At 50.3% G+C, this 14,828-nt stretch overlaps 1 protein-coding gene across 2 annotated transcripts; it reads right to left on the bottom strand.

The window, feature by feature from the left end:
• Positions 1-7,432: 7,432 nt before the first annotated feature.
• Positions 7,433-14,658, bottom strand: LOC311368596 (interferon alpha/beta receptor 2-like). Of its 2 annotated transcripts, XM_084487401.1 has the most exons (7): positions 14,502-14,658; positions 14,062-14,194; positions 12,091-12,365; positions 11,798-11,943; positions 10,281-10,440; positions 8,716-8,851; positions 7,433-7,669 (listed from the first exon to the last, which is right to left on the bottom strand). In XM_084487401.1, exons 1-7 carry the CDS (start codon positions 14,542-14,544, stop codon positions 7,642-7,644), a joined length of 921 nt encoding a protein of 306 aa, XP_084343527.1. In that variant the 5' UTR covers positions 14,545-14,658; the 3' UTR covers positions 7,433-7,641. The 2 variants fall into 2 exon arrangements, with proteins under 2 accessions (XP_084343527.1, XP_084343526.1); XM_084487400.1 differs by lacking the exon at positions 14,502-14,658 and having other exon boundaries at positions 14,062-14,489.
• Between the last annotated feature and the right edge of the window lie 170 nt (positions 14,659-14,828).

Here is a 14,828-nt window from a genome sequence, read left to right as displayed (position 1 = left end):
CTGTTGGGGCTGATAGCAGCTGCCCACCCTGTGGTTCCCCTGTGTCGGCCCCTTTTTGTGTAGACTACAGCGGTGGCTACCCAGAGGTGGGATCCCCAGGAGACATAAGCTCAGGGTGCTCTCCGTACCGGCTCTGTGTTGCCAGAACAGGAATATTAGGGAAGCCCCCTTGCACTTCTCAAGGGGATTCCCTTCGAGTGACGTCTTACGTTGTGGTCTTTACGGCCACCTCGTTGACGCATTGGGGAGGTACTCCCCCACTTAGTCTGACGCTCCCCTCTGCACACATAAATGTGCTAGAACTCGTCATGGTGAAAAAAAGTGTTATTTTCCTTTTCCTTACCTGGTGCGTGGCCGCTATGTTCTGATCAGAACAGACAGCGTGTGTAACGTGGGCGTTTGGCGGAACCCAAGTGCACAGACTGACAACAAGCATTGGACAGTGTCAATGTTTTATTCAGGTACAGGATCGGCAGGCAGAGAGTAGTCAGCAGGCAGAGGTCGGCAACGGGAGGGCAGATGGGCCGATAGGGAGTAGGGAAACGGGGGAACAGACAAACCGACAGGGGCTCGACAGAGGTTGGGAGGTCAGACAGGCGAAGGGTCAAAAGCAGGGGAGGCAGGCCGGTGGATCAGGAGTCGGGAGCAGAGGAGCGAACAGACCGACAGGGGCTGGGCGGCAGGCAGGATGGTCAGACAGGCAGGAATCAGAAAACTAGCAGGATCGTTGGTTAAACAGGATTCGAGTCACGGGAAAGCTCTGTGGAGATCAAGAGACAATCTGGCAGGGAATGATTGGGAAGAGAGCACTGATATAGGGTGAGCACAGGTGAAGGTGGTTGGGTTAATTAGGGGAGCTCAGGGTGGCAGGCAGGTGAATGGGAAAACCAGGGGCGGACCATTACAGGGCAGGCAGGTGAATGGGAAAAACGGCGGACCATGACAAAGTCTCACACAGCATTTGTAATGTGAGCAATGAGGCAGGATAACTTTATTCTAAATGTTTAATTAGAATACACCAAATTATGATATCAAACACACGGTCCAAAAACCTACAGTATCTGACTCGAAACTAACCAAATTACGTCCTACCCTAGTTAGTTAGTTAATACTAACTAGGGTAGGACTATCATTTTAATCAGACATACAAAATATAGAAATGTTTTTGATCAGAAGAACCACTCGCCGGTGGAACTATAGCGGGCGGACAGGAGGACGGGGCAGGTTGGTCAGGATGGGATCAGTGGAAGTCAGAGATAAGACGGGGATCCATGATGAAGCGAGCTGGGATCCAGGAGCGCTCCTCCGGGCCGTACCCCTCCCAATCCACCAGATACTGGACCCCACGTCCACGGCGGCGTGAGCGGAGGAGACGCCGGACAGTGAACACCGGACCTCCGTCAATGAGCTGAGGGGGAGGAGGGGGCGGAATGGGAGGAGCCAGAGGGCTCTCCTGGACAGGTTTGACCCTGGAAACATGGAAGGTTGGGTGGGTTTATGATGCAGATTATGGGGAATGGTCCTATGAACCTGGGAGCCAGCTTGCGACTCTCCACTTTGAGAGGTAGGTCACGGGTGGAGAGCCAGACCTTCTGGCCAAGTTGGTAGGCAGGAGCTGGCGTGCGGTATTTGTTGGCAGCAGAAGCGTGGCGATCTGCAGCCTTGGAGAGAGCAGTGCGCGCCAGGGTCCAGGTGCGTCGACAACGACGGATCAGGGCTTGGGCCGAGGGGCAGGAAGACTCCTTCTCCAGGTCGGGGAATAGACCAGGAAGCCGGGTTGCGGTTCACCAGGCATCGAAGGGTGGTCTCCAGGTCCTGATTGACTCTCTCGGTCTGTCCATTTGACTGGGGATGGAAGCCGGAAGATAGACTGACTGTAGCCCCGACTAGGTTGCAGACTTCCCTTCAGAAAATCGAAGTGAACTGGGGCCCCCGGTCAGAGACGACATCGGTGGGTAACCCATGGAGGCGGAAGACGTGGTGGAGGAGCAGATCCGCAGTCTCTCTGGCAGTGGGGAGTTTAGTAAGGGGGATGAAATGGGCCAACTTACTAAACCGATCTACCAGGGTGAGGATGACTGTGTGGCCCTTGGACGCAGAAAGACCGGTCACGAAGTCCAGAGAGATGTGCGAACAGGGACAATGGGGAATGGACAAGGGGTGCAGGAAGCCGGCAGGTGGGCGGCGAGAGGTCTTATTCTGGTTACACACGGGGCATGCGTTGACGAAGCCCTGGACATCCTCTTCCAGTAACGGCCAGCAGAAGCACCGCCGCAGGTGAGTGGCAGGTGAGTCGGGAAGCATGTCCCCACTGGAGCACATCAGAGCGGAGGGAAGCCGGAACGAACAGGCGGTCAGGGGGGCAGGAACTGGGGGCAGGCTGATTAAGAGAGGCGGCCCGCACCCTCTCCTCTATCTCCCAGGTGACAGAAGCGACAAGGCAGGAGGCTGGAACAATGGTGGAGGGTTCAGCTGTCTCATCGGGGTACTCGGGGAACTGTCGGGATAGAGCATCAGGTTTAGTATTACGAGAGCCAGGACGATAGGACAAGGAAAAGTTAAATAGATCAAAAAACAATGACCAGCGGGCCTGTCTGGAGTTTAGTCTCTTGGCGGTTCGGATATACTCAAGGTTTCTGTGATCGGTCCAAACTAAGAACGGAACCCTGGTTCCCTCTAGCCAGTGCCGCCACTCCTCCAAGGCCAGCTTCACCTCCAGAAGCTCCCTGTTGCCAATATCATAATTTCTCTCCGAGGGGGTTAGGCGGCGAGACAAAAAGGCACAGGAGTGGATCCTCTGGTCGGAGGATGAACGCTGGGAGAGGATCGCCCCTACTCCCACTCCAGATGCGTCCACCTCTACAATGAACTGACGCTCGGGTTCGGGGATCTGGAGGATGGGGGCGGTGGTGAAGCGGGTCTTGAGGGTCTCGAAGGACCTTTGTGCATCGTCAGACCAACGGAAAGGGACCTTGGGTGAGGTGAGGGCCGAGAGGGGGGAGGCGATGGAGCTGAACCCTCGGATGAACCGCCGATAGAAGTTGGCGAACCCCAGGAAACGCTGCAGCTGCTTGCGTGTCTCCGGGGTAGCCCAGGAGGTCACAGCAGAGACCTTGGCTGGATCCATTTGTAGGCTGTCCTTCGCGATAATGTAACCTAGGAAGGAGACGGAGGGAGCATGGAACTCACACTTCTCCGTTTTGACGAACAGGGAGTTGTCCAGTAGGCGGCGGAGAACTGAGCGGACGTGGGTGACGTGTTCCATGAGATTGCGGGAGAAAATCAGGATATCATCCAGATATACAAAGGCAAACTTATTTAGCATGTCCCGCAGCAGGTCGTTGACTAGCGCTTGAAAGACTGCCGTGGCGTTGGTTAAGCCGAAGGGCATCACGAGGTACTCATAATGCCCTGTTGGGGTGTTGAATGCCATCTTCCACTCGTCTCCTTCTCTGATACGGACCAGGTGGTAGGCGTTCCTCAGGTTGAGTTTGGTGAAGACCGTTGCCCCCTGGAGCAGCTCAAAGGCGGAGGAGAGTAGTGGAAGGGGATAGCGGTTCTTCACTGTGATGTTGTTCAGACCCCGATAATCGATGCAGGGTCCAAGAGACTTGTCCTTCTTGCCCATGAAGAAGAACCCGGCCCCAGCCGGTGACGAAGAGGGTCGGATGATCCCTGCGGCTAGGGAACTCTGGATATAGTCCTCCATGGCTTCTCGCTCAGGAGCAGAGAGGGAGTACAAGCGTCCCTTGGGGGGTGAAGTGCCCAGAAGTAGGTCGATGGCACAATCGTAGGGACGGTGAGGGGGCAAGGAGGTGGCCTTGGCCTTATTGAAGACTTCTCTGAGGTCATGATAAATGGCAGGGACCCCGGAGATGTCCGAGGCTGGAGCAGGAGCGAGAGTGACAGGCGGCGGTGAAGGGGTCCTGAGACAGGATTGCTGACAGGTAACCCCCCATTCTCGGATGGAGCAAGTAGACCAGTCGATGTTGGGGTTGTGTCTGCGAAGCCAGGAGTGGCCCAAGATGACTGGCTGGTTGGGGGTAGGCAGGAGCATGAACTGAATGGTCTCCCTGTGGCCTCCCGGCAGGAGCATGTGCACAGGGTTTGTCCGGGAAGTTACCCTCCCCAGCACGTGTCCATCCAGGGCTCTGGCAGAGATCGGCGATGGCAGTTTCTCTGCCCTCACGGGAAAGCTCTGTGGAGATCAAGAGACAATCTGGCAGGGAATGATTGGGAAGAGAGCACTGATATAGGGTGAGCACAGGTGAAGGTGGTTGGGTTAATTAGGGGAGCTCAGGGTGGCAGGCAGGTGAATGGGAAAACCAGGGGCAGACCATTACAGGGCAGGCAGGTGAATAGGAAAACCAGGGGCGGACCATGACAGCGTGTCATAATCTGCTCAGCCCAGCCTAGATCCCTGCATATCGTGGGCGCCCAGAACTTCAGAGCGCACCTCATGTCTCGCGGCAGTCCCCGGCATATCCAGGGGCTCCACTATGTGTTTGAGTCAGCGACCCCTTCCACGGCTTGGATAAAGGCTTGTCTCCCGGAGCTGTTATGATTCGCAAGTTGCTCTTCAATTAAGTCTATCTCTGCTGTCACCAAGCAGTGTCCCAACATTACCCTGGGATTTTTTAATTAATTTATGAATTAATTAAGTTAATTATTAATACAATACGCATGTCTCTTATACGCTTTGCGTTTATTGAGGGGGTTATGTGTGTTGTGTGGATGTTTAGTCCATCACTGCATTCGTTCCTTGCCAGAACACACGGTGTGGTCAACGGTAAGCTAGAGCTACTTGTTGCGTTGCTGGGCCAATTTAGCTGCTCATTGTCAAGTTTATTTTCATGTAGGCTATGCCTGGGCTTGTCTCTCAGAGCTGTTACGATTGGCAACATTGCTCCTCGATTAAGCCTCTTTGCTGTCACCCAGTGGTGACCTAGCATTATGCTGGGATTAAGAGTGACCAGTTATTCTGGCTTTGCTTACGGTTTGTAACCAGCGTCTTTAATATCCTGTCCTCTAACAATTTATAATTGACCCACTACTAGTGGTGGATTTCATGATTCGTTTGAATGAATCAGTTCCCGTCGGTCAGTTCGCCAAGAAGAGTCGTTTGTTCGTTCGTTCGCATTTCCGGTAGCGGTGAATCATGGTTCTCAGTCACTGAGTAAAGTCAGACTCGGCACAGTTCTCATGCACAGTTCTCAACCGAGTCGGTCAGACTCAGTTCCTCCCTCGTTCTCATTCTCAATCGAATCACGATCGTGCAATGGTGCAAACGGTCATCAATCAACACAACATTAACTAAGTTCCTTTTAGCTGAGGAGCGCTTCATGTTCGGAATCGGGATGTTGTTGCCCTGGTCTGGTCTGGCTCTCGTAACTTCTCAGTCCTCGAGTCCTCGAAATGGGGAATCAGGTTGGTTCGTTCATCGCACAAGAGTCGTTCTTTCGAACTGATTCGTTCACGAACGAGCCATTACTACCCGCTATCCCTATCTCTCATACACTTTGTGTTTATTGAGAAGGTTTTATGCTTGTGTAGAATTTTAGTCTCCCGTCGTTGCACACTCGGTGTGTTCTCCGGAAAGTATGAGCGTCTTTGCTGTGTTGATACGCCTAATTAGCTGCTCTTTGTCGCTGTTAATTTCATATAGGAGTAGCGTACCTATGTTCCCCGGGTCCTATGTTCCCCGCGATTACTTAATGGGTCCTAAAAATATTTAGAAAGGACTAATTTTTTCCACCATAATTTCCATAATTGCCACAGGCCACGTGACGCACATATCAAAATATGATGAGGAGAGATTAGGCTGTAAATTGTTGTATCTTGTATCTTACGGCTTCTGGTCTGAGCGGCACCATGTGATGACGAGTTTTTACTGAGCTTGTTAAGTGTTTCTATGTGATTGCGCCCTTACTCCATATTATAGTATTATCCTGTTCCACTTTAGATGTTTCACGGTAACGTGATGATGTCACTACGCTGAAGTAGATGAGTGCGCCAAATCAAGCGCACGTTGTTGTTTGAATGACTGAGCGGCAGCCAGTCGTGTTTTATATATACTCTTCTAATGAATAAATATGCCGTAAGGCTGAAGAGAATACCATTCGTTCATTTATACTCCACCACGCCAAAGATGAGGAGTCACCGCTCCATCCATGCTTTACAGAGCTCCTGCCAAAACTAATATTCCATATGGAAACAGCTATTTAATTGTATACATATTTCAAAACACTCATTGGCAAAGCCAAAACAGTGCACTTGGTTGGATATTGAGACGGAAAAAGTTTGCTATCATGTCAAAAAACCCTAGAAAAATGAACGACGCGCAGGCTAGCCCCAAAGATAACCCTGTTGCTAACGCTACACCTGTTCTAAGTCCTGGGCAAGATGCTATCCTCCAAGCCATCGCGGATCTGAGGATCTGAGGATCTGAGGACTGAACTACTTTTCAAAGCCGAGGCACAGGCTAATGAAATTCGGAACCAGGTCGACCAGCTCAGAGCAGAATTAAAAAATGCCAGTGATAATGCGAATGCCAGAAGCGAGGCTCTGGAGTAGTCGATCTCGAGTCTGCAGCTAACGGACACTCTGAGTTCATTGCCATCCTTAAAGCGTACAAGCTTTAAGGATCCCAAACAAGCCAAGGACTTTACAATGAAGAATCTGAAACCCAAAAGTGTGACTGTTTGCAACGTTCTTTTTTTGTTCCTGTGATTTACATTGGAGAAATGGCGGTATGTTGGACTAATCAATGATACTCGGATTTCCACCCTTCCTATCTTAAATGGGCAAAATATTTTGCGGAAGTTTGAGTTTATTAATGCTTAACTTTGCCCAGTTACCGCCAGCCAAAGGGTAAAAAACATCTAACTTTTGACTTTTGGCGGACAGGGTTCCGCTTTGTTAGGTTCACGGTAATCTTGACGCCTCACGCCTCTTACAAACTACCTCCGTCAACGGATGGATCTTATTGACTTTGCATGCGTCCGTCAAGTCAGCTCCGTGGCCTGCATCAAAAGTTGAGAAATGTTCAACTTTTTCGGGAAGCGACGGGTCCGTCGGTCAATCAGATCAGACCAGTGTGGACCACCCCAAAGGCTGCTGCCCTGAGCCCAGTGTGGACCAACCCGACGAGGTCCGCCCACTACACTGTCGTCCTATGGGGTGGGGGTGGGGGCGGGACCTGTGGAAAACCAAACTGTGTACAGTAATCAACTGCTTCTAGGAATCGAGGCACGCTTCCAGCCGATGTATCGTACATGTTTAACTGTACTCATATTCATGACTTAAAGGAACTCAAGTCATTATATATCTGAAACTAAACACAGGGCATTTAGATTAGCTGAATGGAAACCTTGATTTAACTTTTATCATCAGTGCGTTGATTAGGCCAGTAAACAAACACAGAGAGACGTAATGGATCTAGAAGATGTATTTTACAGATTTATAGTGGCTCACAGCTTATTAGTGAATGGATACAGTTGAACAAATGTTGAAAGAGTTAATTAACATTAAAATATGGCAGCGAATTGAGGTGTGTGCTACTTGTCTGTAAGGTAACACATCAAAGATGAAAAAATCTTCTGTCCATTGGCTTCTCTGAGGGCCAGACATGAAGAGGAGGCCTCACCGCCACCCGTCATCACAGAGAGGGCTGACAGACAGACAGACAGAGAGAGTCCTGTTAGAGGGGTATATATATTTTCTCATTAACAGTCATAATATTGTGAGGATATAATGCTGCTGAGAGAGAGAGAGAGAGAGGAGGTGGAGTACGCACACACAACTGGTAGACGTGAGTCAAGAGCATCCTGCAGTGCACAGCGTGTCTCTGAACCCCCCCTCACACCGTCATCCCCCCACCCCCCCTCACACCGTCACCCCCCCTCACACCGTCACCCCCCTCACCCCCCCTCACACCGTCACCCCCCCTCACCCCCCCTCACACCGTCACCCCCCTCACACCCTCACCCCCCCCACCCCCCCTCACACTGTCACCCCCCCTCACACCGTCACCCCCCTCACACCCTCACCCCCCCTCACACCATCACCCCCCCTCACACCTAGACTGGGTAGCCCCACCCCCATCTGCCGGCGATTGGAATTCGCCCTGCACATGGGGATGGCAAGGAACATGTTTAATCTTCCTGTTTCCTATCCCAATCTGTTTGGCACCAATCACCAAGCTGGCTTTTTTCACCTGGCTGGTTAAACACGATGACGACAGAGAAACGTCACAAGCAGCCAAAGCCACCGAAGCGGAGCAACCGCTACCCGTTGATGCAGCTGTCGCTGCTGTTTTAAATGATTTCAGGGGCAAGTTTTCTTTGAAAGCTGAGCAGAAACTTTCTCTGGAGCAATTCCTCCAAAGAAAGGATGTATTTGCTTTACTGCCGACTGGTTTTGGTAAAAGTTTAATCTACCAGCTAGCCCCGCTGGTGGTCAATTGCTTGCAGCCATTTGAACTACGCCCGCCTCTTGTGCAGGAGAAAATGACGGCAATAGCCAGGCTACCTCACACCCTCACCCCCCCTCACACCGTCACCCCCCTCACACCCTCACCCCCCTCACACCCTCACCCCCCCTCACACCGTCACCCCCCTCACACCCTCACCCCCCTCACACCGTCACCCCCCCTCACACATCCTCAACCACAAGAACAACAACATAAAGGCCCCGTTTCCATGGTGACGGCCTCACCCCCTGGGTCCTGGCGGTGCGGGGCCCCTGGAGGTGGCAGCGTGGGGCCCCTGGAGGTGGCGGCTGTAGACCAGGAACCCAAAGAGGAGCACGCCCAGCAGGCTGGAGACCGCTAGTAAGACCAGGAGGAGGGGGACTGGAGGAGGAGGAGAACCAGGAGGAGGAGGAGAGAGGAGGACGAGGAGGAGGAGAACCAGGAGGAGGAGGAGGAGGAGAACCAGGAGGAGGAGGGGAGAGGAGGACGAGGAGGAGAACCAGGAGGAGGAGGAGGACGAGGAGGAGGAGGAGAGAGAGAGGAGAACCAGGAGGTGGTGAATTATTTTTCACTAATGACCGTTGCTAAGCATATAATGACTGCTGTCAAGGAAAGTGGAGTGATTCACATCTTTCGTATCACTCCACAAGTAGTCCGGTAACTTAGCAACCCCAGCGGATTCGGTTGCTAAGCGACGTCAACGTCTTTGACTATTTCTCAGCTGATCAACACTACGAATGGTAATTGTAAAAAGACACACTGTGTGAAGTTATTTTTTCGTTTTGGCAAGTAACCGTGTAATAAGTGGGATAATGTATAGAACGTGGCCGGTCATTATCTTAAATAAGCCCCTTCAGGGCGAAGCAAGACCCCTCCACTTCACGTCGTGTCCGGTTTGCTCTGTCGGGGCTTATCTCCCGATAATGACCAGCGTTCTTTACATTATCCTTACTTATCAGTTTGGCCTTCACTGGGCAGCCATGCATTACCAAATATGGGCGCACGCTGACCTTAGGTTGTACAACTAAATCCAGTGTATCAGAATGAACATCTTGGAGAGGCTCTCACTCTCTCTGAATCCGGTTGGAAGTAAAGCAAAGACAGATTCTCCTCTGGAAAGCCTACCGTACAGATGTATTCATCTTTTATGAGCGCTCCTCCCTTTGTTACCCTCATCACAGACTGATAGTCCCTCCCCTAGAGCTGATTGGTCCTTTCATCTTAGGGAAGAGGCTCAACGTGCTGGACTGAGAGACAGAGTGAACTCAGAGATCAGGAGGGTCTCACTACAGAGTAGTCTGTCGACTCGTACTCGTTGTACCAGGGCATACCAGGGCGTACCAGGGTGTACCAAGCAAGGAGCTTTGAGCTTGGTTCACTTTCAAAATAAATGTATTTTGTCTCGGAACCTGGAGGAAGTTTTACATTTTCCCCGTGAACGAGGCGCGTGTAACGAGCCGTGTGTAACGAGGCGTGTGTAACGAGGCGTGTGTAACGAGGCGTGTAACGAGCCGTGTGTAACAAGGCGTGTGTAACGAGCCGTGTGTAACGAGGCGTGTAACGAGGTGTGTGTAACGAGGCGTGTAACGAGGCGTGTGTAACGAGGCGTGTAACGAGCCGTGTGTAACAAGGCGTGTGTAACGAGCCGTGTGTAACGAGGCATGTGTAACGAGGCGTGTAACAAGGCACGTGTAACGAGGCGTGTAACGAGGCGTGTAACGAGGCGTGTGTAACGAGGCGTGTGTAACGAGGCGTGTGTAACGAGGCGCGTGTAACGAGGCGTGCGTCACGTTGTTCGTTGTCGTGGTACCTGAGCTGTTGCTCCTGGGAGGGCTGGTGAAGGCACAGTATTTAGCAGGGGCCGACTTCTGGTTGATGAACGCCACCATGTACACCGTCACACAGTACTCCACCCCGGGCTCCAGGTAGCCAATCACAGTCTCCTCTTTGTAGTCCATAGTCATGTGGAACTGAAGAGCGGGCATACGCACACACAACCTGTTTTACATCCTTCACAGCCCTCATTAGAATAACACACACACACACACACACACACACAATAAAACACACACACACACAACCTGTTTTACATCCTTCACAGCCCTCATTAGAATAACACACACACACACACACACACACACACACAACCTGTTTTACATCCTTCACAGCCCTCATTAGAATAACACACACACACACACACACACACACACACACACACACACAATAACACACACACACACAACCTGTTTTACATCCTTCACAGCCCTCATTAGAATAACACACACACACACACACACACACACACACACACACACAACCTGTTTTACATCCTTCACAGCCCTCATTAGAATAACGCTGATGGACAAAACCTGGAAGCACTTCTGGCTTCTCCTTTCCTGACTTCCAGACTGACTTCCAGCAGTGCTGGTCATGTGACGCGGGCGGGGTTCTGCAGCGGAGCACCGTTGTGGATTCATAAACAACCAAGATGGGGCCGCTGATATGTCACACGTTCCGTGGCTCTGATTGGCTGAGGGCCTATCCGCCTCTTCCAGAGGCGGTCTGCACCCGTTGACACGGTTACGACGGGTACGTCTGGCGATGTCAACATGCCAATAGATGACAGGATGTAAAATAACCCAAACAAATGACAGGAGGGTGGATCCACTACAGCCATCACACACCAGCTGTCAGGGACAATCTGAAAGTAGATTTAGATCTCAAAGGACAAACTAATGAAGTCAGTCTTGTAAAGGATTACAGGGTATGATCTGAATCCAGCCCCTGCACCCCCCCCCCCCCCCACCAACTAGTCAACGAGCAACAACTCAGTTACAACGATGAGTGCTTAGCTAGCTAATAATAATAATAATAATAATAATAATAAATGTTAATACAACACCATCTGCAGTAGAAACCACTACAACAATAAAGATGTTCTTCTGAAAAAGTGAAACGATTTAAACCCTTGTTTTCTGGGGGCCAGAGGGGCCCTTTACCCAATGAGGGGAAGGGGCCCCTGTGGCCCCCTGTACCTGTACCTGTACTGTGTCCCTGGTCCTGCGTACAGACAGCAGCGTGTACCTGTACTGCGTCCCTGGTCCTGCGTACAGACGGCAGCGTGTACCTGTACTGTGTCCCTGGTCCTGTACCTGTACTGCGTCCCTGGTCCTGTACCTGTACTGCGTCCCTGGTCCTGTACCTGTACTGCGTCCCTGGTCCTGTACCTGTACTGCGTCCCTGGTCCTGTACCTGTACTGCGTCCCTGGTCCTGTACCTGTACTGCGTCCCTGGTCCTGTACCTGTACTGCGTCCCTGGTCCTGTACCTGTACTGCGTCCCTGGTCTTGCGTACAGACAGCAGCATGTGTCTGTAGCGCTCCAGCAGCTGCCACCTGCTGGTCAGAGGGCGGACCTGCAGCACCAGGCAGCTCCCACAGCCGGCCAGCGAGCCGTCAGGGGGCCCGACCGCCGCTGGGCGGCCAGAGAGCAGGGAGTATACAAGAACACTTGAAGCACTAAGGAACTTAATATTACAAGAAATATCGTGAATTTTCTAGTGTTTGCGATGGTGTGTGTGAGATTGTGTGTGTGTGTGTGTGTATGTGTGTGTGTGCTCACAGTGGGTCATGGGCTGGAAGAGGTCGGAGGTGACCCAGTCGGAGGTGCTGCCGGCGGGGCGGTAGGCCTGGACGGGGGCGGGGCGGTAGGCCTGGACGGGGGCGGGGCTGTAGGCCTGGACGCGGGCCTGGTATTGGTTCCACTGGTTCTTCATGAGGGAGGTGAGGACACAGGTCAGGCCGGGCCCCTGGCCGGGCCCCAGGGCGGGCTCCTGGCCGGGCCCCGGGTCGGGCCCCAGGGCGGAGCACCTGGCTGCTGGCTTCCACACGCTCCTCCTTTTGGGAGGGGGTGGAAGAGGGGACGGTAACATCTGTTATCATCCCTGTTAACCTGTCCATCACAGCTACATATCCAGATGTTCATGAACCAGTCCATCACAGCTACATATCCAGATGTTCTGTGTGTTAGTTTTATTATGCGTCAGTATTCAGGTCTGTTATGAAGCGGTGTGTATTATAATTATGTGTTAGTATTAGTGTGTACAGTATGATAATGTGTAGGTATTAGTGTGTACAGTATGATAATGTGTAGGTATTAGTGTGTATAGTATAATGTGTAGGTATTAGTGTGTACAGTATGATAATGTGTAGGTATTAGTGTGTACAGTGTGATAATGTGTAGGTATTAGTGTGTACAGTATGATAATGTGTAGGTATTAGTGTGTACAGTATGATAATGTGTAGGTATTAGTGTGTACAGTATGATAATGTGTAGGTATTAGTGTGTACAGTGTGATAATGTGTAGGTATTAGTGTGTACAGTATGATAATGTGTAGGTATTAGTGTGTACAGTATGATAATGTGTAGGTATTAGTGTGTACAGTATGATAATGTGTAGATATTAGTGTGTACAGTATGATAATGTGTAGGTATTAGTGTGTACAGTATGATAATGTGTAGGCATTAGTGTGTACAGTATGATAATGTGTAGGTATTAGTGTGTACAGTATGATAATGTGTAGGTATTAGTGTGTACAGTATGATAATGTGTAGGTATTAGTGTGTACAGTGTGATAATGTGTAGGTATTAGTGTGTACAGTGTGATAATGTGTAGGTATTAGTGTGTACAGTATGATAATGTGTAGGTATTAGTGTGTACAGTATGATAATGTGTAGGTATTAGTGTGTACAGTGTGATAATGTGTAGGTATTAGTGTGTACAGTATGATAATGTGTAGGTATTAGTGTGTACAGTATGATAATGTGTAGGTATTAGTGTGTACAGTATGATAATGTGTAGGCATTAGTGTGTACAGTATGATAATGTGTAGGTATTAGTGTGTACAGTATGATAATGTGTAGGTATTAGTGTGTACAGTATGATAATGTGTAGGTATTAGTGTGTACAGTGTGATAATGTGTAGGTATTAGTGTGTACAGTATGATAATGTGTAGGTATTAGTGTGTACAGTATGATAATGTGTAGGTATTAGTGTGTACAGTATGATAATGTGTAGGTATTAATGTGTACAGTGTGATAATGTGTAGGTATTAGTGTGTAGTGTGATAATGTGTAGGTATTAGTGTGTACAGTATGATAATGTGTAGGTATTAGTGTGTACAGTATGATAATGTGTAGGCATTAGTGTGTACAGTATGATAATGTGTAGGTATTAGTGTGTACAGTATGATAATGTGTAGGTATTAGTGTGTACAGTATGATAATGTGTAGGTATTAGTGTGTACAGTATGATAATGTGTAGGTATTAGTGTGTACAGTGTGATAATGTGTAGGTATTAGTGTGTATAGTATAATGTGTAGGTATTAGTGTGTACAGTATGATAATGTGTAGGTATTAGTGTGTATAGTATAATGTGTAGGTATTAGTGTGTACAGTATGATAATGTGTAGGTATTAGTGTGTACAGTATGATAATGTGTAGGTATTAGTGTGTACAGTATGATAATGTGTAGGTATTAGTGTGTACAGTATGATAATGTGTAGGTATTAGTGTGTACAGTAGGCCTACCGGACTTTCTTCACCTGAACCCTGAAGCGTGCGTGTCCTGGGGTCTCCGACCCGGGCAGGAAGTGCAGAGTGTGTTCCATGTTGACGGAGGTGATGGACACGTTGGTGGGGGCAGGGAGAGAGAGGCCCGCTCCTAGAGAGAGAGAGAGAGAGAGAGAGAGAGAGAGAGAGAGAGACAGAAATAGAGAGATGCACACACACACACACAGACAGACAGACAGACATCTAGCTCGACTCATCTGTACTGTAAATCTTACTTGAGTTACTCAGTTACTCAGATAGCAATAATAATTATTCTTACACAAATCAAGTATCAACACAAATCTTACACAAATCAACACAAATCAAGTATTAGTTGAAGTCCCCCCCCTTCCCCAGGTGAAGTCCATCTTCAACATTCAAGCCAATAACAACAACGCCCCCCCCCCCCCCCATATTACCGCAGTGGAGCAGGAGGAGCAGCGTGGCCGTCCACGGAGCCATGGGGCTTCAGTCCGGACGCAGGCGGGAGGCTGGGGTCTGGAGGCTGAGCAGCCAGAGCAGGGAGGCTGGGGGTATGGGGACAGAGCAGCCAGAGCAGGGAGTCATGCCCTGGATTCCAGGAGCAGGGCTAGGTTTCAATTTGCCTGTAGTCCCGCCCCTAGGTGTTGAAACAACAAGTCAACAAGTCGGTGAACGGCCGGGCCGAGCGCCGCACGCGGCTCTGACGTACGCTCAGAGAAGACGCGTGTAGCGGGGCCGGCCTGGTGGAGCTCTAGTGCAACAGC

The sequence above is a fragment of the Micromesistius poutassou genome (assembly GCF_964030765.1).
Source record: "Micromesistius poutassou genome assembly, chromosome: 23".
Taxonomy (NCBI): Eukaryota; Metazoa; Chordata; class Actinopteri; order Gadiformes; family Gadidae; genus Micromesistius; species Micromesistius poutassou.
This window is presented reverse-complemented; position numbering and strand designations above follow the sequence as displayed.